Source organism: Pteronotus mesoamericanus, unplaced genomic scaffold (assembly GCF_021234165.1).
Source record: "Pteronotus mesoamericanus isolate MK-2021 breed Mesoamerican mustached bat unplaced genomic scaffold, CSHL_Meso_final contig_227, whole genome shotgun sequence".
Taxonomy (NCBI): Eukaryota; Metazoa; Chordata; class Mammalia; order Chiroptera; family Mormoopidae; genus Pteronotus; species Pteronotus mesoamericanus.
This window is the reverse complement of record NW_026555094.1, coordinates 506,337-529,946: the sequence shown is the minus strand read 5'-3', so window position 1 is coordinate 529,946 and position 23,610 is coordinate 506,337. Positions and strand designations below refer to the sequence as shown.

At 42.1% G+C, this 23,610-nt stretch overlaps 2 protein-coding genes across 2 annotated transcripts in view; both read right to left on the bottom strand.

The window, feature by feature from the left end:
- Positions 1-1,513: 1,513 nt before the first annotated feature.
- TIMM8A (translocase of inner mitochondrial membrane 8A) lies at positions 1,514-4,637 on the bottom strand. Its single transcript, XM_054572262.1, has 2 exons — positions 4,438-4,637; positions 1,514-2,916 (listed from the first exon to the last, which is right to left on the bottom strand). Exons 1-2 carry the CDS (start codon positions 4,567-4,569, stop codon positions 2,755-2,757), a joined length of 294 nt encoding a protein of 97 aa, XP_054428237.1. The 5' UTR covers positions 4,570-4,637; the 3' UTR covers positions 1,514-2,754.
- Positions 4,638-5,457: 820 nt separating this feature from the next.
- Positions 5,458-23,610, bottom strand: part of BTK (Bruton tyrosine kinase) — a 30,992-nt gene continuing 12,839 nt past the window's right edge. The window contains exons 6-19 of the mRNA XM_054572261.1: positions 16,927-17,055; positions 16,562-16,629; positions 15,127-15,314; positions 14,423-14,485; positions 13,529-13,583; positions 13,158-13,237; positions 12,850-12,977; positions 11,922-11,996; positions 11,266-11,437; positions 10,531-10,747; positions 9,458-9,522; positions 8,537-8,655; positions 7,847-8,004; positions 5,458-5,936 (exon numbers count right to left, since the gene is read on the bottom strand). Coding sequence (XP_054428236.1) covers positions 5,865-5,936; positions 7,847-8,004; positions 8,537-8,655; positions 9,458-9,522; positions 10,531-10,747; positions 11,266-11,437; positions 11,922-11,996; positions 12,850-12,977; positions 13,158-13,237; positions 13,529-13,583; positions 14,423-14,485; positions 15,127-15,314; positions 16,562-16,629; positions 16,927-17,055 — 1,589 coding nt within the window. The 3' untranslated portion in view covers positions 5,458-5,864. The remainder of the gene's footprint in view (positions 5,937-7,846; positions 8,005-8,536; positions 8,656-9,457; positions 9,523-10,530; positions 10,748-11,265; positions 11,438-11,921; positions 11,997-12,849; positions 12,978-13,157; positions 13,238-13,528; positions 13,584-14,422; positions 14,486-15,126; positions 15,315-16,561; positions 16,630-16,926; positions 17,056-23,610) is intronic.

Sequence of the window (23,610 nt, the reverse complement as noted above, 5' to 3'; positions counted from 1 at the left end):
TATGGTTCCAGTTTTCACAGCATATGCTTGGTAAAACACTAGAAATCCTAAGTCAGTATCTTAGGCACCATGGGGTCAGGGCACAGGGAGGGGGGTTGAGGCCACAACAGTGGGCAGGCCTCCAGATACCCCCGCCATCAGAGTAGCTTTGCTTTTCTATTTTATATATTAATTAGGCTTCAAGAAAGACTGCATTTCAGTAAGAGTCTGCTAATCCAATCCTTTTGTTTTACAGCTGTGTCTTGAATGTTCTACCCTGAATATTTGAAACAAGGACTTTGAATGAATGTCATTAGGATTTACAGCACATTTCTGTCAAGGTTCTGAAAATAAATTTCTCAGATTGACAAAACAAAAGCTCAAATTGTTGCTCTGGCAGTTAACCCTCTTGAGGATGGATGCAAATGTTCTAACTCTTCTTTCTCATTATTTTGTGCCTACAAGTGTCAAAACACATCCCTTGGTGCTCAAGCATGTTGTATGAATCTGACAAGACCCTCTTTCTCATTGTATTAGCTGAGCAAGCAATACTGTACAACAAAGACATTCAAGTTTGTGTGTAAATGTAATGAGAACACGTTAATACTAGATGAAGGAATAATGATATAGTAATAAAGTAAATAAGATATAGTAAAAAGAATAAGGAAGAATGAAGAATAAGGAAGAAACCAAAGGACATCTCCTTCAAGACCTGAGGTTTTTACATGAACACACTAAATTTTGTAGGGAAAAAAATCAAAAGGGGCATACTGATACAAGGTACATGCCAGTTACCTACCCTAAAAGTCTGATTTTTCTGGACCTCAAAATGATATTCTTACTGCTATGCTGCTGCTGCTGCTACTTTTTCCCCACATACATGTTCTCCACACAGCAGCCAGACCCTCCTAAAACTTAAATTATATATCACTTGTCTGCTAAAAAAAAATCCTCAAATGGCTTCCCCTCTTGCTGGGTAAAATCCAAGTCCTTGCCATGGCCTACAACACCCTACATGATCACCACACACCCTTGACCCCCCAGCCCAAATCCATTTCTAGCATATTTCTCAGACTTTCTTACCATTCTCCTTACTCAATTCACTCCAGCCATACTGACCTTTTGACTGTTTTATCTTAGAATCACAGCATGCAGCTCCCACCCTGGGGCTTTAGGACTTGCGTCACCTCTACCTGAAATGTTCTTCTCCCTGAAGCCTACATGGCTTGGTCACTTAATTCTTTCAAGCCCCTGCTGAAATGCCATTGTCCCAAAGAGGCCTTCTCTAACCATCTTATCTCAAATAACAATACCCCACAAATATTCCCCAAACACCCTTACTCTGATTTTTCTCCATAGCACTCATTGTATTGACATATTTATGTGTTTATTGCCTACCTCCCCTCACTAGAACATTAAGCTCCACATGGCCAGGGACTCTGTGTACTGTTGAATCCTGGGCACAAAGCACTGAAATGTTTGTTGAACTGTTTTGATTAGGATTTTTAAAAAATTCCTTGTGACTATATGCAGGAAAGCTAAAAGGACTTGAGGCTCTAGAAATGTTATTCCCCCAATTTTCATGGATTTTCATAGAGGCACTGAACAAGTAGATCCACTCTAGGTCTATACTCCAGTCTACCCAGGATTTGAAGTAAGAGGAGAGGAATCTGATCAATTTAACCTCTTCTACTACACTCAGGGAATTGACTGTCAGCACTGAATTCTTTCCCTCCCCATCTCACCTCAAGGTTCCCTTTTCTCACAAAAAGGTCAGGGATCTGTGGAATACTGTGCTATAACTTGCACAGAGCAGGTACCCAGACTGACTACATTTTAGCCTTGGAACCAGTCCACACTGAATTTCTCCAGGGTGCAGGTGATAGATAACCAGAATAGAAAGCCTTCTCAATCACAGAGTTGAATCTTATAGAAGCTTTTATTTCAGTGATCAAAAGAACGCAGTAAATGGAACCTATATTGATTAACATTGGGCATGCAACTCTACCTCAAGCTGCTGTTGAATTCTGACAGGCCTAAGTCTTTATAACTTATTTAGGCACATCTTTGAATTTCTTGGACCCTGATATACAGGGTAAGTGAACTTCTTCCTTGTGGCACTTTAGTAATGAGAATTATGTTCACTGGCTAGATTCCTTTATAACTAAAGGCCTCTAGATACTCAGCTGCCTATACTACCTTGAGACCATATTTTTAAGTAAATCACAGTATAAGGGAGATAATTTAGAAAGCTGAACTGTATTCTATGAACATTCCACATTTTCCAGCACTCATGGTCAAAACATTAGGTAAGGAGGCCTACAGGTAAGTGCCAAATTACTCTTCCCCCACTGCCACCTTTCTCAGAGACTCCAAGATGTGTATCAGTATCCCTAGAAATCTGAAACAAGTTCATGCAAATGACAGATTTTACCCATGTGGTCCCACTATCAAATTACAGAAAGCAGTTCCACTATCCAAATTATAGGAAGTAGTTAATGGGACTTTGAGAAAAACATAGTCCCACAAACAGTAATATGCATCTAAGAAAGTCTTCCATTCATCTGGCCATTGTTTTCACAAGATTAACATTAAAAAAGCACAACCAAATACACATTATGACCCTTAAACCCCAAACACACAAAATATTGGTCTTTGTTCATTCTCTGATGACCAGATGTTCCATGAGTGCCAAAGGTAGGAGACAATGCCCCCATAGCTTTTCCTTTAACCATTCTTCAACTACCTTCCTTTTCCAAAAAGTTAATACTGAAATCAGTCAGAAAGGCTTTCTGAGAAGACTGGCTTGGATTTCTGGGTCTGTTCCAGTCGATTCAAGATGAATTGGCTTGTATCAATGAAGCGCTCAACGCAGTTCACAAAACAGGCCTCAGCCCGACTGTCCAACTTTGGCCCAGGCTTGTCCATGCATTTTTCCTGGTCAGGACAAGATTAAGAATCACAAAAGAGAATTTTGCGCAAAAAAAAAAAAAAAGAGTAACTCATTGTTTAAAGGAAAAATTTCACCTAAAAACAGTAGCTGACCTGTCAATCATAGTTCACATATAGCAGCAGCTTACTTTGTGGCAAGAAATTTTCTACAGCCTTACATCAAATTCTCATAACCTTACAGAGTAGGTACCATTATTAATCTTCATTTTAAAAAGAGGGAAACCATGGCATAGAGAGATACTTTGCCTAACGTCATAGGGACCAGAAAATTGTGGAGTTGAGATATTACAAAACAAGGAAAATGACAAGATACAAATGAATTAACCCTTCGCTGAATTTGATTACAACTCCACAATGCCAACTGTATTAAATGCCTTTAAATTAACTACAGGATTAAAAGGGTGAAAAGAGAAATCACTGCGCCAAGACACCCAAAAACCTACCAAAGAATAAAAGAAAATCTATGACCTGAGATTCTGTAACATTATATACTTAAGCCAGAGGTTCTTGATTCCATCTTAAATCCAAGGTGAATGGGAAATTGTATAAATTTTCCTAAAGCTTACCAAGTCTTAGGGAAGTCCTTAACCACATTCAACATGGGCCAAGTGTAATGAATCAGATTTTTTTTTTTAAACTATCAAAGCACTGTGTTCCAAGGCAGGCAGGAGTTAAGTAAGCATTTGTTAAGGGTCAGAGTTTAGCAATAACATAAATTTATGAAAAAATGACTTCAGAAACTGATGACTGTATCTAGTCCAAGTTAGGCAGTTCAAATGAATTCTGGTCATTATTTTCTGCTGTGTACATAAGCCTCAGACCCTTCTCTTCTAAAGAAAATTACCCTTGGCCTCTGAATTCTGTATGTCAGGGCAGTTATGCTGCCGTTGGCAGCCAGAGAACACTTTGATCCCAAGATACAAATGCCCTCCACCCTTTTGCCAAAGTCCCCTCACGGGGCATACTCAATTCCTTAACCTTCGGACCCAAAACGGTTTAATATTACAAAACAACCCATCAAAAAGACAAGGAAGTGTGTACGTTGGGCGAGATTACACCACTTTTATAGTTAATAGGCTAGAGGCTCTCATTTGTCACAGGGGACGTTAGAGACACGGGGTAGTCAAGGTAAACCCTAAAGAGTCCAGGAACAGGAGCTTCGCCGACTACCCGGGGCTCGGAGTTCCAAAAATTATATCCCAGTACTGGGGACTCTTTCATCAGTGTTGCTGGCCAGCACTAGGCAGCTTCAACCTCAGGTGCCTAAAGTGCTGGTTGGGACAGCGGCATAAGTCTTCTATGATTCCCAGCCTCTGTACCAACACAGTCTAGGTCGAGTGACAATCCCCTGAGAAGCGGAATCACTTTTTCTCCTACCCGTGTCGGCCTGAGAAATCTAAGGAAACCAAGGGGTGCTGTCTGGTGCTCCCTTCTCCCCGAGTCACGCGGGGCAAGGACAAGGGGAAAGAAGGTACGGTGGCCAGGTCTCGGCCCCAGGCTCCTCACCCAACAAAGTTCGGTCATCTGGTGCACCAGCTGTTGGAAGCGCTGCTTCTGAGTCTCCACCTCGATGAAATGCTGCAGCTGTGGGTCCACTGAGCCCAAACCCGTCGCGGAGGAAGACGAAGAGGAATCCATTCCAGCAGAGGCACCAGTGCTGAAATGAACTCCGTAGCAACTCACCGACCTTCACGTGTCTTCGCGACGGAACCGGAACCACAACCCACTGCCTTCGGGACCGCCCCCCCCCCTCGTGAGCCCACTGCGCCTGCGCAAAAGTTCGCGCGGGTCTGGCTTTCTACACGGGTCCCCGGTCGGGAGTACCCCCCCGTTCCGCTGTGTTTGGATTCTCCTGGATCCACCCTCTGCGTCTTCCCCACGTCGGGTACTCAAGTCTAGCAGCTGGCGCGCTCCACGCAGGTCCTCTTAGCCCACTCCCTGCCCTATGCCCTCGCTGGGCTCTCCTCCTGGCTGTGTGCCCACTCCCCTCGCCCCCACCAAGCTCTGTTCCCGGCTGTCTGTGCTCCCTTCTCCCGCCCGCGTCCCCATCCCGCCTGCGCACTGAGGTCTCAGGACTCGCACCCCAACGCCTCATCGCTGTGTGGACATTATTCGGAAAAGAAAAGAAAGAAAATCAAGTGAAAAGGAAGTTACTGCAGACCACGTGGCCGGTTCGTGCTCGGCCCAACAGCCTCGCCCTTGCTCGCTTCCGAATTGGTCCGCGCTTTCCCAGGTTCCTTGTTAGTTCCCGGCCCGGACTCATCGGACCTTCTCTTAGCGGTCCTGAGTTTTCCCCTCCTGACTTGGGGATGGAGGCTCCGGCAGAATTCGTCTCAGAGCAGAATTTTTCAGAGGCAGAACTTTCCCAGAGCCCGAGGGGTTAAATGCCGAGGATCCTGTCGATTTCTCAAGACAGGAATATGCCAAAGCAAGGTCACAAAACAGTTTTCTGGAACACTGAGGGCATTTCAGGGAGGCCGCATGATTAATCGAGAGAGCAAGAAACCTTCATGCTTTACAGTAATTTTATTTTATCAAAACACTCCCCCGCCCATGTCTGTGACACCGTTTTATTTTTGCCAAATTCGGCCTCCCTCCCTGCAAGGTCTAATGCCTACCCAAAAGAGCTGTTGGACCCCTTGTGAGGCTATTTACATCCCTCCCTCCCCCAAACTGTTTGCATCCCAAATTCAGTTTCGGTACACTTGGGAAATTTCTTCTCTGGGGCACAATACCAGGCACAAAAATTCCATGGCCTTTGCTCACAAGGTACTATCCCATGGAACTAAAGAGGTAACCCTAGACGTAGAGAGTGGCCTTTGTGTATTCAGCGAGAGCACAACTGCTTCAGGGCCTGTAGCCTAGGTTTGCCCCCAAGAAAGTGAAATTGGGGTTTGTGGGGGAGAGTAGAACCAGGAAGCTTATTGGTGAGCTCAGGATTCTTCATCCATGACATCTAGAATATTGCTCAGAAGAACTTTGAACGTGGGACGTTCATCTGCTTTCTAAAACCAAAGAAAAAGAGTGTTAGAGTGGGCTAAAATCCAGACTTCAAGCGAAATGCAATGAGTAAGAAGCAAATGTTTATTAAGTATATCCTATCTGCCCAGTAACATACCCTGTTGATTACCCCCAAAAAGGAAAGAAATAGTAGCACTCTATAAAATACTTGTGCACTTTTCATCTTTAGTAACCCAGGTTATTAATGTGATGAGGACAATTTGCAAATTAAACTGATAAACATTGATTAAAACAGGGCAAATTCATTACATAATTGTACATCAATGCCTTCTTATTTTGTATCCTCAACTGAAAAATGGCTACCAAACAAGTTAAGAGGTTGACAGAACTGAAATCCTAAAAGCTTTGATAATTTTTAGCTTGGTTTCAAACACTTTCTATCATCTCATAGTCAAAATTAACAAAGGAATTAACATTTCAAGGCCACGGGCTGCGTGCATCACTGGGCAGGGATCCTGAGCACCTAGGACCTACTGTCTGGTTTGCAGACTAAGGACCTCTGTGACGGCCATGGTCCATAAGCCTCCTGAGGTATTTAGTGATTCAAGGCATAGCCATGCCAGAAAGATCTCAATTCATCAGCACGAAAAAGCCATCAATTTCTGTTCCTTTGAATCAGTGGTTCTCAAACCTAGGTGAGTATCGGAACTTCTGGGGCCCTGGATGGATAGCTCAGTTGGAAAGAGTGTCATCCTGATACAACAAGGTTGCAGGTTCCATCTCCAGTCATGGAACAGACAAAAAGCAACCAATGAATGCATGAGTATGTGGAACAACAAGCCTGCCTGCCTCTCTCTTGCTCTCTCTCCCTCTTCATCCCTCTCTCCCTCCGAAATCAATAAATTAAAACAATTAAAAAGATATTTCTGGGTTCCACGCCAGACATACCTCATCAGAATCTCTGGAGATACGGCCCCATCATCTGTAGTTGTAAGAGTTCCCCAGGGATTCTGATGTACATCCACTATGGAGATTACTACTTTAAACAGGCTGTGGGGAAAGTGCCTCTCTGAAACAGTTAACTAACAGAGTGAGGATGTCCTAGTTGCGGGGGAGCACAGCCATTCCACCTTAATCCCGCATGGCACAGGAGGGAGAAGGGAAATGGCTCCAAGGGGTTCTCCATACTTTCCTTGTGACCCCAGTCATTTTTTAAGGAAAAGATGCCATGCTCTGATCCAGATCCCCAATTTTTAACCCCACCAAGAGGGCTCCAAATTGACATATGTGCTTGTTGGAAATGGTCTTCCTCTGTTTCTAGTGGGGCAGAACTAAAAGCTGAACATTTATTTTTTATTAGAGATTAAGGTTGCCAAGGATCTACTGAAAAGTGGAGGAGGCACCTCTGGAAGAACCAAAAGTGAGAGCAGCAAAGCATTTTAGTAATAGTGGGACAAGTTCTTTATTTTCAAAACACCACATGCCCTGCAATGCAACATTATTTAAAAGAGCACTACCTATTTTTGTTCCCTTTCAGGTCATAGGGCCTTTATTTTTAAAATCTCACTTAGGGGCACAGCCAGGAAGGATTGGCAGTAAAGTAGAAGAAAGGACCAATGACTCCCAAAAGAGTGAACACAAATTTTAATGACTTTTTAATGCCCATACATTTGTCTGAGTGCCTTTGGCTTCCTGGATATACTAGGTGATATGGCCTCACATCACCTCCTCTCCCTAAAGCTGAGTTGTTATTGGAGTCTGCTAATAATACTCTAGTGAGAATTGGAGTGGGCCTGGGAAAGCTTCTGGCCATAGAAGGATTAGGGTGCAGGCTAGGGTCTTAAAATGTGTGCAGCTCCATGCAGCCAGGGAGAGTGGGAACTGGGTGCTTGGCTGGCTAAGTGAGAAACTAGGTACAAGAAAATAATTTAAGAGGTCCCAATAAAACACTTACCTCATGCCAGCAGCTGTACATGATGGTATATACCCGCTCAGAAGCTAGATGAGGCCTGTAGAGACGCAGGCCTTGGGCAATGTGTTCAGCGGTTTCACTGTTAGTAAATCTCTCATATGGCATCTTCCCCAGAGAGTAAATTTCCCACATTAAAACCCCTAGAAAATGAAAAAAAAAAGTAATAAGTCAGTTTGCAGTCTTTTCAGGTATCAAGGATCCTAGTCTTCCTTAAAACAACCTCAAAAAGTAGATTCAGCCAATTTGCTGCTCTGTGATTTTTGCATTTTGTCCAAACTTCCACTATAGTATTGACCATGCTGGAGGCTAATCAGAGTTGCACTGAACCATTAGCTCCTTCAGGAGAGACACCATCATATTTGTCTTTGTGGTCATAGGGTCTGGGAGAGTCCCTGGTACATAATCAGTATTCAGAAGCTGTCAAATACTGAGTGGATTGTTTGTTCCCCTTATTGTACTATATTGTAAATTCTAAGAAGGCAGGGATCATATCTAGTTTACTGGTTTTATCCCCAGAAATCCTGTGGTGCCTGACATAGTAAGCACTCCCTAAGGATTAGGTGAATGAAAGCAAGAACAAATAACCTCTCTGTGCAGGTTGCAAAGTGTCAATTCCCATATTGCGTTCCTCTGCCTTTGAGCTGTGTAATCTTTATGATCTTATCCACTCACCAAAAGCCCAAATGTCAGATTTGCTGCTGAACTTGCTGTACATAAGCACTTCTGGTGGAGACCACCGGACTGGGAATTTGGAGCCTACTGAGCTTGTGTATTCATCATCCAGAACATATCTGCAAAGGATTCAGGGCTCGTTACTTTTTGGATTTGGAGAGCTTGATATTAACTTATGTTTTCTTGGCACAGTTACAAGAGTTGCACAAATAACAGCCTATAGGCCAACCAGTGTGTTTTACAAATGTTTTTTTTTTTAATCACTGTCCTTTAAAAAAAAAAAGATTTTATTTATTTATTTTTAGAGGAGAGAAACACCAATGTGTGGTTGCATTTTGCGCGCCCCCTGCTGGGGACCCGGCCTGCAATCCAGGCATTTGCCCTACACTCGGAATCGAACCTGCAGGCCAGCGTTCAATCCACTGAGCCTCACCAGTTAGGGCCATTTTCCTGTTCTTACATCTGATTTAAATTTCCTGATTGACAATGTGGTTACAACAAAGGCGAAGTGAAATAAGACCTAATGGGTACTCCCTTCCTCCTCTCTATTCCTTTCCTTTCTCTATTCTCTTCCTTTCTCTATTCTCCTTCCCTTCCTTCTGTTCTATAGTTGCCAGTGAGACTTAGGCTGATTAGGAAATAAGAAAGGATGGAGTAAAGGCAACAGGATTAAGAGATCAAGATAGCCATTGGGAAAATTTCGCTTAAAAAGAAGAGAAGGAGAAAGAAGAAAGGAGTATAACAATAAAACAAAAGGATGAAAGAAGTGACAAATTCAGAGAAAGAAAAAGTGTAGAAAGATGTTGAAAAAGACTAGAATGAGAAAAAAGAAAGGGAAAGGATGGAAAATTATAATGCCTCCTCAAGTTTGTACTGTGCTATTTTTACTTTTGGAGGGAAAGATGAAAAAGACACACTTACCTGGATAGGCCGAAGTCAGATACTTTAACAACTCCTTGATCATTTACCAAACAGTTTCGAGCTGCCTGTAGTGCAACAGATAGCAGTGAGACTCTATCCCTGGCAGACAGGTTAAAGGCACAAAGCTTCTGCCCACCAGGAGAGTGAAGCCAGGGTAGCCTCATCTCCTTCAACTAGAGCCACCTTTCCACCTTACAGGAGTCAGCTGACACTGAAAAACGTTGATGCATTTCCATCACATGTAAAGCAACCTGATATGTGTACTAATAAGTAAAACACTGAGGGCTTGCAGAATCATTCCATTCACGCTGGCAATTCCGCAATACCCCTTCCTGCTCTTAGAGAGTTAAGGGAGAACAGAAGGCAAGAGTGTTTTGATTTCCGCTTTTCTGCCAGTGGGACTAGGACCCTCTGAGCCTTGGTCTGGTTGAAATGGGCAGGGGCACAAACTCATGCCTCCAGAGGCCAGGCAGACAAAGTGATAGAGTGAAGAGGGGTGGCTGAAGATTGCAGGAAACTGCAGAGAACGCAGCCTGTCTAAAGGAGGCAGCTGCTCCTCAGCTCCAGCCCGCTATTAGCATGGCCTGTGAGATTGTGGACCTGGTTACAAGATTGTATAGACTCAAGAGAAGCTGGAAATTCAGTTTTTTAAAAATATAAAATGTTTCTTTTGAAGTGTTTGCTAATAATATAATATTTAAAAAGACAAGCACCCACAGGCCCCAGTTTGTGACTCTGATGTAAGCAAATGATGGCTCTGTGCTAGGAGCAGCCCCTTTGGGAAGCAGCATTGCCCTTCTGCCCCTTAAGGACCCCACCATTTCCTTGGTGTGGTACAGGGCTTGAAGTGAGTGAGTGTTCTAGCTCCTACCATGGCAGGACTTGTGGTGTTGAGGCTGGGAATCCTTGACTGGATAACCACTGGGGCAGAGGCTCACCTAACTTTCAGTGTTTTGTAGATAAAACTGAAATGATGGCTTCAGCAACCCTCCTCATCCATGTACGATATATCTTCCTCTGCTACTCCCACCTTCTTAGCCCTTGATCCCAGGCCAGGGCTTTTGAGATCCTACCAGGTCTCTGTGGAGGAACTGCTTTGACTCCAGGTATTCCATTGCTTCGCAGACATCCTTGCACATCTCCAGCAGCTGCTGAGTCTGGAAGTGGTGACGCATCTCCCTCAGGTAGTTCAGGAGGCAGCCATTGGCCATGTACTCAGTGATGATGAAGATGGGGCGCTGTTTGGTGCAGACACCGTACAACTGTACCAGCTTCTCATGTGAAAGGTTCCTACAGGAGAGGCAATGAACCAGTCCTCCCCTTCTGGCTCTATATACCAGTCAGAAAAGGGCTGGAGTAGAAAGCAGTTGGTCTGGGATTAGAGTGTCAGATAAGGGACCACAATAACAAGTTGACTTTCCTCCTTCCCACCCTACATTCCAACAGTGCCTAATATGTAACAGTGAGCAGAGACTCAGGGACCATCAATAGAACAGGAAATGGATCAAGGGCTGAATGAATACTAAGGCTAAATCAGAGTCAGTCTTCCTCTGGAAAGTCTCATTTTCCACAACCACTCTGAAATGCCACTGAGATAGAAGCATCCATGATCAACATTAATCTCAACCAATATCTAGGGTAGATAAATGATTACCTTAGAAATCAGGACTCCCACCAATCAAAGGTTGACCTCAGGCCCTGGTCCCAAATCTCCTTCACTAAAAGTCACGTTAAATCACAATGGATTGTCCTGGTAATTCCTAGACTCCAGCAACTGAATTGAGAGTTTACTTTGGGCTATAACTCACATCATGACCTTGGCTTCTTCAATGAACTCATCCTCAGACATGGAGCCTTCTTTGATCATCTTGATGGCCACGTCATACTGGCCTCTCCATTTCCCATACTTTACTACTCCAAATTGTCCAGTCCCCAGCTCCTTCAAGAAGGTCAGGTCCTTTGGATCAATTTCCCATGATCCTATAACAACAAAGTCTTAGTGAGAGTCTTTGGGAGTCCAGTATGTATAATTCCTACAATAGATAAGAATCCCTACTGAGGGTAGAAATAGGCAAGCAGTAAAATGGAAATTCTCAGGAGTACTAATCCACCTTTGCTCAGGTAAATCAGGGACAAGGGATTTCTGGTTGGAGGCATCTGGGAATTTTAGATGCAAGTCAGCCATAAAGGCAACCTCTTAAAATGCTTTAAGATTATGTTTTTTTAAAACCACAATTAAAAGGAATAATCCCTTTGTAAATTTATATTTTTGCAGTCCCAGTAGGAGCCACCAGAGGGATAACATCATTCAATAACTTTTGTTTGGCTCTGTCTTAACTTTCCTTGAGACGGCTGGTGCAGAAGTGTGTTGCAAGGACCCTTGCAAGGCAAGGTCTAATGGGTCTGCCAAAGCCAGTCCTTGCACCTGGACAGTCCACCCTACCCTAGAAAAATAAGCAGTTACCGTAGCCCAGGCCTGCAGTAGAAGGTGCATTCTTGTTTTGTTGAGACACTGGATATTTGAGCCTAGATATGAGTCCTGAAACATACAGAGGGGGTCATGTTCCTGATGCAGCATGGGGTGGGATACCTCACACATCCTCACTTAAACCTCACACTTCTGATGTTCATCTTTCTAGTACATTCTGAGTCCCAGAAGATTTCACGAACCTAAATTTTTCTGAAAGTTTCTCCTCTCATAAAAGAATTTTCAGGAACAAAAAAGAGAAAATACTAGTTGAAATACACTCCCCAACTAAATATATAACCACCTCCCAATCAAGGCTTAACTCACACACTGCCTTCTCCATGAAGCTTTTCCCCTTACCAATCTTCCAGTTTTTAGAATGTCTACACTACAGCAGGTCCTCAAATAATGTTGTTTTGTTATAATATTGATGTGCTACCATAAGAACTTAACACTTGTTTATATCAGTTAGCCCACGGTAAAATTGGTTTTGTTATACATTGTTTTGCTTAAAGTTGCAGAATCTATCGGTGACATTGAGTGAGGACTTACTGTACTTACAAACTGTTTTCTAACCTTACATTCTTTGAGGGCAAGGACCTTGGTTAGTAATTTTCCTGCATTCTCCTCTAGTACTAAGGAAATTGCTGAGTACACGGTAGTAACTCAATGAATACTTGCTGATTCACTGATCACCACTCTCATCTATGTCTTTCCTTAGCACTGAGCATAAATCTCCAAATGAGAAATCAGTCCCTATGTGTACAAGTTCTTTATTTGACTTCCACAAAGCATCATAGGGGTTGACTTTGACAGCTAATTTGTACTGACTGCCCTGTGAGGCTTATTCTTCTCCTTATCATCTTGTTCTGAACTTCTTCTTCTGGTGCTTGTCACATCCTTCTTTCATGGCCCTGATACTCACCTGCAGAGTTATGCTGATGGTAGTTAATGAGCTCAGGGATGGTGCTGAAAAGATGCTTCTCAGCCAGGTAATACTGGCTCTGAGGTGTGGAACACACAACATAATGGCGTATCACACCTTGAGGGTCCCTGAAGAAGTGAATTCTAAGTCAGCAACTTGGGAGCAAAGGTCACCCAAGACCCAAGAAGTGAAGTGAGATGACTTTTGAGTTTCAGGGAGAAAGGAAGTAGGAGAGGCACACCATTAAAGAGCTGTTGGGAGGGCTCCCCTGTCTTTTAAAGCCAGGGGCTTGGAACAGTAGTACTTACCCTGTAGATTTAGCATACACAGACACAGTATATTTTCCAGCTTTGCTGGAGTCTCTGACAATGAAACCTCCTTCCTTCCCCTGAAACAACAAAAGAGAAGCTCACTGTAAGGAGGAAGTGGTGCTCACATCTGCACCCCACCTCCCCAAACCTGGAAGAAAAATAAAACAACCCCTGATTTCACTGCCAACTTCCACAATTCAGCTCCAACCTCATTGCTTTTTGATACTGAAAGGTGTAATTGGGACTCCATAAAATGACAGCCTTGATGCTGCCTTGACTGGAAGCAGTGGACAGCAGCAAGCCCTCAATTCAGTAGCCTTACTTTTTTGTGCAAGGAGAATGCCATTTTCTTGTGGTGGTACACTTACCTCTTGCTTTAGCAGTTCTTCAGCTTGACTACGAGTCATGTGTTTGGAATACCACCTGTAAGGGGTAGAGTGCTTGGGTAGCTCCTAGGCCATGGATTAGGGGATTAGAGTGCCCTCCAAGACTTGTTCATCCTAGTGATTCAGTCAATTCACTCAACCCCTATTTATTGAGTGCCTACCATGTGCAAAGCACAACTGCATCCCTTTTTCAGCCCAGTTGGTACAGAAATTTCATGGAAGTAGAGAGTATATGGAAAAGGCAGGTGGCAAAGGGTTGCAGAGAAGGAATTAGGGACAGGGCATTTAAGGAAAATCCACTTCTATGATTAAGAAGAAAGGACAATGGCAGGAATTTGACATTTTCACCCTTTCAAAATGTTTCCTATAAGGCTGTCAACTCTTTCTTTGAGTGTAGTTCTTCTGGATTTCAAGGATGTGATGATCTCTCTAGGTCTCATGAGCAGAATGTGTTTGGGGTGAGGGTAAGACATTGGTGCTAACTTGGGGTGGTGCCATCATTGACTTAGTTGGCAGTGATTTTAATAAGTATCTCGAAATCAAAAAAAAATTATAAGGAAATTTCTTTTTTAAAAGATTTTATTTATTTACTTTTAGAGAAGGGAAGGAAGGTAGAAAGAGAGGGAGAGAAACATTGGTGTGCAAGAGATGCATCAGTCCGTTGCCTCTCACGCGGCCCCAACTGGGGACCTAGCCCACAACCCAGGCATGTACCCTGACCTGTAATCAAACTGGCAACTTTTGGTTTACAGGTTGGCACTCAATCCACTAAGCCACACCAACCAGGATCAAAATTTTGTTGAAACTACAAAAAAAGTATATACCATATTTTATTTCTTCTGGAAGATTGTGCACTAGAAACATAAGCATACTCACTCATACATTTCTATGGAGTCTTCTGCTTCGGTAACATAGTTACTAGGGATGTAGCCTTCCTGCCTGTAGAGGAGACATTGTGGTAGATCATCCATCATTCCCCATCCTGGGGGAGAGACAGATTCATATGCCCATATCCCTGAGCTCAGAACCAATCTCAAATGGAGGTATATAAGCCATGTCCCTCCCATAAAGAGGATCGTGTTGCAGATGCATGGCTAAGCTAGTGAAATATGTATCTTCTGCATATGTGGCATCAGTGATTTGTGCATTACAACATGTGGACCAGACCCTGCAGACTCAGAGAGATGGCCACAAGTAGAGCTACACTCTGGGAAACACTTGGAGGGCCTATTCACCTTGGTGTGAGAAGAACAATTTCTGATTGGGATGCCAAGTAGGGAAATTACACTGCAGGACTTTGCCTGTGTGTGGAGTGGGCAGTCACAAGGCTCAGGAATGGCTGTCATGGACTCACCCATTTTTTTAAAGATTTTATTTGTTTGTTTGTTTTTTAAAGACAGGGGAAGGGAGAGAGAAAAAGGGAGCACAATATCAATGTGTGGTTGCCTCTTGAGCACCCCCCACCAGGGACCTGGCCCGCAACCCAGGCATGTGCCCTGACTGGGAATTAAATTGAAGATCCCTTAGTTCGCAGGCCAGCACTCAGTTCACTGAGCCACACCAGCCAGGGCTGGACTCACCCGTTTTTGTCTCGTGCTCGCCACCAGGGTAAGTTGCTCTCCTCCAGAATAAAATATTCATCACCTTTCCGGAGCTGTAGATCATTTGCATTCATTGGCATGTAATCATAAAGGGCTACAACCTTTTTAAGTTCGGTTGTGGAGACTGGTGCTGCTGTTGGCTCAGGAGGCAGTGGCTTTTTCAAGATCTGTGTTAAGTACGAGAAAAAAATAGGGTGGTCTGGCTAGACATCAAGTATTCTCTTCTTTCCCAATTCCCTGGCTTACTAGACACACCATTATAACCCAAATAAGGCATAATAAAACGTTTATTCAGCATCTACTGTTAAGCCCTTATGCAGGGGTTGTCAGTCTGGAGTGCATATCAGAATCATGTAGGGAACAATTGTTTAACAATCCTGACAGCGGGACAGTTTCCCAGACCAGTTACATCAAAATCTATGGGGGTAGAACCCAGACATCAGTATTTTTTTAATCTCCACCCCAGGACATTTTTTCATTGCTTTTAGAGAGAAAGGAAGGGAGACAGAGGAACACTGATGCTAGGCAGAGGCATTGATTGGTTGCCTCCTGAACGCGCCTAGACCAGAGATTGTATGCACCCAGACCAGGGGCCAAACCCGCAACCTACGTATGGGCCCTGACTGGGAATCGAACCCACAAGCTTTTGGTGTATGGGATGGTGCCCCAACCAACTGAGCCACACCAGCCAGAGCCAGGCATCAGTATTTTTAAAGCTTCCAGAGAAAAATACAGTCAGGAAAACTATATGGCACTAAACTGGCATATGGGTCTATTAGGTGGCTTTGGATCTCAGTTTCCTTGTTTGTAAAATGAGCATAATAATTTCTGCCCTCCTTTATTGTGCTTCACAGACATTTCATTTTTTACAAATTGAAGGCAAGACCCTCCACTAGCAAAAAATTATGACTTGTTTTATTTTGGTGGTCTGGAACCAAACTCACAATGTCTCCCAGGGTCTGCCTGTACACGAGGAAGGGCTTTCTAGACCTCAAAATGTAACCAAGAAAAGCAAGTTTGAAATAATATGTTAGTGGGAGGATGAAGGTATTGCATATATGGGTGTTCACTATTAAATTCTTTCAACTTAATATTTGAAAATATTTTTCATTTTAAATAATAGGGCTTTGTTTTGTTTTAAACAAGTAATTGGATTAAATGGTTGTCAAGAAGTGAGGTCCTGTAGCACAGGGGTTAGAGCACTGATCTTGTAAGTAGTTGTCAAGAGCTTTCAAATAGCCCTCTATCTTTCCACTGAAATGGAAGTCCTAATTAGAAGGACAAATTCCATGTTTCAGAAAGACTATTAATTAACAGTAGCAAGTCTCAGGGAAATTCTAAGACTTCACCGTGTTTTCCAGGGTGACTGTAATTTTCTGTCTGAGCAGTAGCAACACCAAATTCCCCTACATACCTGGTCCTCCTCAGGTGTGGGAGGAAGAGGCTTTTTTGTCTTCCGGTGAGAACTCCCAGGTTTCAAGCCTGCAAAACAAGATACCAATGATGATACAAAATGCATTTTAGGAAAAGACGAGATAGGTTTGGTCTGGGACTTTGCTCTCCTCTACAGTGCCTTTAGGCAAGATAGGAAAAGTCTGTGTGGGTACAGCCCTGTGGCAGTTTTCACAGACTGGGGAACAATGCACCAGCTGGATTTCAGCCCCTGACCCCAGCCCCCTTTCACAGTGGCCAAAATGTATGAACCTGGTTTGATAGGCCCCTGAGAGAGTGTGTGATAGAGCCAAAAGAGGGAGAAATGATATTGATTGGATCTCTTACTTCCATTCCTGTTCTCCAAAATTTGGCAGCCCATAGCGTTTTTGGCTGTCTGAGAGCAGCAGAGATACTGCCCATCAATCCAGAAGCAAGGGTGGTATTTCTGTACCAGATCACTGTTATACCGGATTACTGTAACATGGGAGAAGAGAAAAGAGAGAGAGATCACATCTGACATGCAGGAGAATCCACAATTTGCATGTTTTCCTCTTCGATTAAGCTTAATGGTAAGCTTCAAACAACTGCCCCTTCATCAGCCACCTGAAGGGAAGCAGACAACAGGGTCAGTTGGCTCCCATGCCTGGCCCCAGAGATTTTCTGTGAAGTTCTCTTCAGTGGTCAGTCCGGATGACTATCTCCTGACCAATGTGATAAGAATATCTGATGTCTCCAGAGCCCAAGAACAAAAATACACGTTATCTGCATTTTCCCATGTAGCCATTACAATCTTCTTGCAAGGCAGCTGTTGATTATGTATTCTTTTCCAGAAAGGGATACAATTCGCCCAAGCCAAACTCTCACTCCAGCTTTCAATATACCAATGTCCCAGCTCCCTGAGTGATCTTTTAGAAATATTTGCCTTAGTAAGAACTTCTGCATCAGGCTTTCTGTGTTCATAGACTAGTCAATAGAGCGAGCTCATTGGCAAATGAAGGTGATTCTGCCTCTAGATTCTGTCTAGAATAAACATGGTTTCAATCTTCCTAGGGCTGCCAAGGTGGGTTGAACTCATTGTGGGAAATAAACTCAGCAGCTCCATTTCCCTTCCAGGGTTGTGAGACTCAAAAGATCTCCTAGAAGCCAAAACAGTTTGCAAAGAAAAAAGTGGCCTGTAGATAGCAGGAATTGGCATTATGTTTGGTCATTACTCATACCTTGAATATAGTATAATACTGTGGCATCTCAAAAACCTTAACATGAAGTCAATTAGGCAAGTCATCCTGGAACCATGTTAGATAACAGAGAGGCAAAGACAACTGAAATAATTGACAATAGTTATCACTGGGGCAAAGACCTTGGCTGGTCTAAGAATATACATATTTGAGGACAGACACATTTCAGCCTTTACTGATAAGAAGAATCCCTGCATAACTTTTTAAAAAAAGATAACAAAACTTTTCTCTCTACAGACCAACTCCAGTCCTTAAGAGCTTGTTAGTCACAGTCCACTCACTTAAAGCTTTGGAGGAGGCCTAGAAGCTTCTGGTGGCCAGGTGTAAATGATTAAAAGTGATGTCTTAAAACAAAAACAAAAACAAACAAAAAAAACCCCACTGTTCCCCTGGCCAGGTAGCTCAGTTGGTTAGAGTGTCATCCTGATATACTAAAGTTATGAGTTCTATGATCCCCCATCAGGACATATACAAGAACCAACCGACAAATGCATGAGTAAGTGGAAAAACAAATTGATGTTTTCCTCTCTCCTCCTTTTCCTCTTTCTCTCAAATCAATAAGTAAAATAAAATGAAGTGCTCTCTTGATGTTTTTCTAAACGGATTTGAAGATTTCTAACCACTCTACATTGCCCACCCTGACCCCTCACTTTTTCAACACTCCCCTTCACCATTGTATGGTAGTGAGAGCTATTCAGATGGGGTACAGGTTATAAGGGGCTGCATCATCCATAGAAAAAGTTAAAATAATAGTAAAATCACCCAAACATCTGCCTGACTTTTATTATTACCAGGTACTGGCAATTCTAAACAACATTCTATATACTCATCTCAGCAAGAACTGATTGCTCCCATTACCTCTACCCTCTCCCCCCATGACACAGCATTTCACCTAGGGATTTGAAGGTCTTTGGGTGCAGGTCTGGACACTGGTGGGTACGCCAAGATTTCTTAACAATTAGTTACTCTGATAAACTAAGCTATGTTAATATGCTAATGAGGGAACATAAGGCTTCTTGCCCTCCCTACCTCCAGTGCACATAGTAAGAACCCACCCTTCATTACCAAATAATGTCTGTCTTTTAAGAGGTCACCTTAAAATGATGGTCCTTTTTTGTTGGCAAATCCAGAGCTAGTATTTCCAGCTACTTAGGAGAGAATTGTAAAAGTGGAGTGTCTGTTACGGACTGATTGTGTCCCCCAAAATTCATATTGTGAAGCCCCCCCAATGTAATGGTATTGGGAGATGAAGCCTTTGCAGGGCATTAGGTCATGAGAGTGGAGCCCTCATGATGGGATTAATGCTCTTATAAGAAGAAACTTAAGAGAGAGATTCTCTTTGTCTTTGTGCCATGTGACAACTCACTGAGAAAGTGGCCAGTCTGCAAGCTAGGCCAGCGTTCTCACCAGGAACCAAATCCGAGGCACCTTGACTTTGGACACCCCAGCTTCCAGAACTGTGAGAAACAAATATTTGTTGTTTAAGCCACCTGATCTATACTATTTTGTTGTGACAGCCTGAACTAAGACAGTGGTCAAGTGGGAAGGCTAGGAGAGACAGTTTACTTCACCAATGCACATAGGGCCAGCCCTGTCTGGGAAGCATTAATGGTTGGTGCACATCCTTTAAGTTCTTGATGGACTGGTGTTTCATATCCATATTTATCAAGATAATGTCTAAAATTCTGTTTCAGGAATGAATGAATTATTCCTCCTACACTGCTTGTTGGAGTTTTGCCAAGGTCACTCTTTCATTCATTTTGGTGAGGTCACATAATCTGCTTATTTTTAAACTTGCACATAGAATAGTCTCTATTGAGCTTGAGTAAACAAAGATTCTATAATGAATATAGCCATGTATCTGTGATGCTGTAACATAGAAGTGTCCACTGCCATGTTCAAGGAAATGGAAGAAGAGAGTCTAAGGCTAAGTCCTCAGGCATACAATCTTTGCATGGAAAGTGCCACTGAAAAAGAAGATAGCAGCTGGATATGAGGTACCTGAGGCTCTACTTTTTTAAATTGAGGTGTAACTTACATATCATAAAGTGCACAGATCTAAGGTATACAACTAACCACATTTGTCTACAACCGTTTAACCACCATTCAGATCTAGCACCGCAGAAGGGTCCCTCATGCCTCTTTACAGCAGAGACAGCCAAGGTTCTGATGAAGTCTCCTTCTCATGTTAGTGATTTTTAATTGGTGTATTTTATCCTAAAGTGGGATAACATCACTAGGGTGGGATTTTATGGCTCCTAGACTATCTCACTATTGGTATTGCTAGCACCTAAATCTGCCCTGGGGTTGTTAGAACTTGCATCTAAATCTCTCAGCAACTATGGTCTTTGTTATAAGGCACCTACTCTTTGGCTCAGATTGTCAGCCCAAGCAGGTTCAACAAGACATATACCCAGGTCTGGGACATATGGGAAAAAGAAAAAAAAAAAAAACACCTTTGGTAAAACATAAAGGAAGAGAAGGCAGAATTGTACCTACCTACACTAATGACCCAACTGAAGTGGTTATGTTTTCTGTTTGTTTGTCTTGGTTCTATTTTTATTGTAATTACCTAATTACCTTTAATATAAGTGCATAATCAGTATAGTAAGGTTAACATCTGTGTCAATAAACCAAATTTACATTGGTTATTCTTATCCTTGATCATTACACCTTGAATACAGTAGACCCTCAAAAAATTTTTGTTGGACTAACCTACAACTGGTTTTGAAATTAGTATTTGAAATGTAAAGGAGTTACTAACTTGTTCCTGCTCATTTTTCTCTTTTGTTTCTCCCTCAGCTAGTATATCCACTTTCCTCTATTTCCAAACTAAATCTTAGCTGTCCATCAATGTAAAACACATATTAGTGGCGGTTGTGTACTCCTATAGAAAAATTAATTAACATAAGTATTTATTGATCTTTTTCTGTGTACAAGACACTATGTGAGGCATTGTGGAGAAACAAAGAAATCCAAATATATATGTCCTCTGGAGCTCTTATCTCAGTCCCTATAAATATTTCCCTGGCTTGGAAAGAGCCTGTTCATTCAGAGCTTGGAGTTCAAAGCCTGACCCTGCCACTTATTAACTGAGTACCTTTGGGCAAGTTACTTAATCTTTCTGGTACTTCAGTTTTCTCATCTATAAATGAGGATAATAAAAATAAGTGCCTCATATGGTTGATATGAAGAAGAAATGAATTAATACATGTAAGGAACTTAGAGGCTTCTGGATCATAATAAGCACCCACTGAAGCATTTGCTTGCTTTGCACCCCCAGGGCTAAAGCAGGCCTCTTATCTCAAAACATGCCAAGAACTGAACTGTGTAGTGCAAGATATCACCTATTTGTAATACTCAGCATACCCTTACTCTAGAATATAATCATGCACTGCTTAATGACAGGGATTAGTTTTAAGAAATGTGTCGTTAGGAAATTCCATCGTTGTGTGAACATGACAGAGTGTACTTACACAAACCTAGATGATATAGCCTACTACACACGTAGGCTTATGGTATAACCTACTTATTGCTCATAGGCTACAAGCCTGTATAGCATGTTACTGTACAAAACTATAAAAGATTAAATCAAGCACAAGAGAAAATAATGTAATCAAGAGATGTGGTAAATGCAAGATGTATGAGGCAGCTGCTAGTTAGTGTAAAAATGGCATACTGTTTTACAGCAAACAGTTTTTTATAAGTAGAAAACATGTACTCTAAAGTAACAATAAAAGTGTAGTATAGTAACTACATAAACAATTAACATCATTTACTATCATTATCAACCATTGTGCCCTGTAATAATCATATTACTGTACTTTTATATGAGTGGTAGCTCAGTAGGCTAGTTTACACCAGCATCACCACAAACACGTGAGTAATAGGTTGCACTATCATGTTACTAGGTCATAAGAATTCTTCAGCTCCATTATAATCTTATGCAATCACTGTCATGTATGTATTCTGTTGTTGACCAAAATGTCCTGATGCAGTACATGACTGTATCTTGCACCCAACTACAGGTGCAATTTCTGGGCTGGAGAACCAAGCAGCATAAAACTATATTATGAGCTTAATCTCTGGAGTCATACAGATCTAAGAATGTGATAAGAATCCAGGCTTCCCCACTCACTAGCTGTGTGCCATTGAGCAAATTACTTAACCTCTTTGAGCCTCAGTCTCTTCTCTGTAAATAGGTGAATAATACATACTTCTTAAGTTTGTTGTGAGGCTTTAATGAGCTAGTACACATGAAGTACTTGGCCCAGAGCCTGGTACATAGTAAGTGTTCATTAAGCATTAGTTATTATGTTGTTGTTGTTTTGCCCAAGGTTGCTATAAAAATTAAATAAGAAAACAAGTACAAGGTATTTAGCTTGGTGTCTGACACATAGCAAGAGTCCAATAAGTGACCCTTCTCTCCCTTACTCCTCTTTCAGCTTGAAGAATTTGGTAATTTTTATTTCAAATAATTGACTTGCATTCAAGGGAGTGGACAAAGCTCGTATAGACAGCTACCAAGTATCAGAATCTAAATGTTATTAAGACAAAGGGTTGTCATGCAATAACCCAACCATGCCGTTATCAGTCTGCCATCCTTCCTGTTTCTCTAGGCAGACTTTCCTGATGTCAAGTCAACCAGTTAATTGCTCAGTCACTTGACATGTGTCTATATATACACACAAATATGTGTGCATGCATCCTGTGCTGCAAGCATTTACAGTCAAGTTTATCTTAACACACTGTATGGCTTATATGAAATGCTGAAATTATGTTCAAGTTTAGATCCTCATAATGTTAGGAATATGAAATAATTCCTTGGAAACTATTTACCTGCAATGAAGGTATGTACAGTGCTTTACTGTTTTTCACATGCTTTCACATATATACCATCATTTGACCCTTAGGACAAACTTATAGGTAGATTTGGCAGGCATTATTATTATTCCTAATTCAGAAAAAGAAAGCAAGCCTCAGAGACGCTTGTTGGCTTACTTTCCAGAGGTCACTTTGCTTACTAGTGGTAGAAGAGGGCTTGGAACCAGGTTTTCTACTCTGACTTCAAGCACTCCCATAATCACCTATCTTTTTTCTTTTTTTAAAAATTTTATTTTAATTTATTTTTTCAAATACATTTGTCTCTGCCTCCCCCCCACCACTTTATTTTTTTAATTAGGTATTTTATACTTAAGATTCAAAATATTGCAATAACCATTGAATGCCACATTATACCACCCTTGTAATCAGTGTAAAGAATGGGATATTTTGCCCTGCCTGGTGTGGCTCAGTAGATTGAGAGCAGGCCTGTGAATCGAATGGTCACTGGTTCGATTCGCAGTCAGGGCATATGCCTGGGTTGTGGGCCAGGTCCCCAGCTGGGGAATGTGAGATACAATCATATATCTTTCACACATTGATTTTCTCTCCCTCTTTCTCCCTCTCTTCTTGTCTCTCTAAAAAAGTAAATAAATAAAATATTTTTTAATGGGGCATTTTTATAAATAAATGGAAATACCTACAATGACAACATTGCACTACAGAGATAGTGGTGGAATTAGGTTAGCCTAGTGTGTGGTCTTTTATTCATATGATGGAACATTAAACTCAATATCATCACCAATACTGGAAAAATCTTTCCCTCTTTTTCTCCCCCTCCTTCTCTACTTCTTTCCTTCCTTCCTTCCTTCCTTCCTTCCTTCCTTCCTTCCTTCCTTCCTTTCTTCCTTCCTTCCTTCCTTCTTTCCATCATTTTTTACTGTTACTCTATTAGAGTTGTCTCAACTTTTCC

Coding starts and splice junctions, on each gene's coding strand:
- TIMM8A (XM_054572262.1), bottom strand. CDS start 4,569: ATGGATTCCTCTTCGTCTTCCTCCGCGACGGGTTTGGGCTCAGTGGAC. Junction 2,917..4,437: donor AGATGACCGAACTTTGTTGG/GTGAGGAGCCTG, acceptor TGTCCTGACCAG/GAAAAATGCATGGACAAGCC.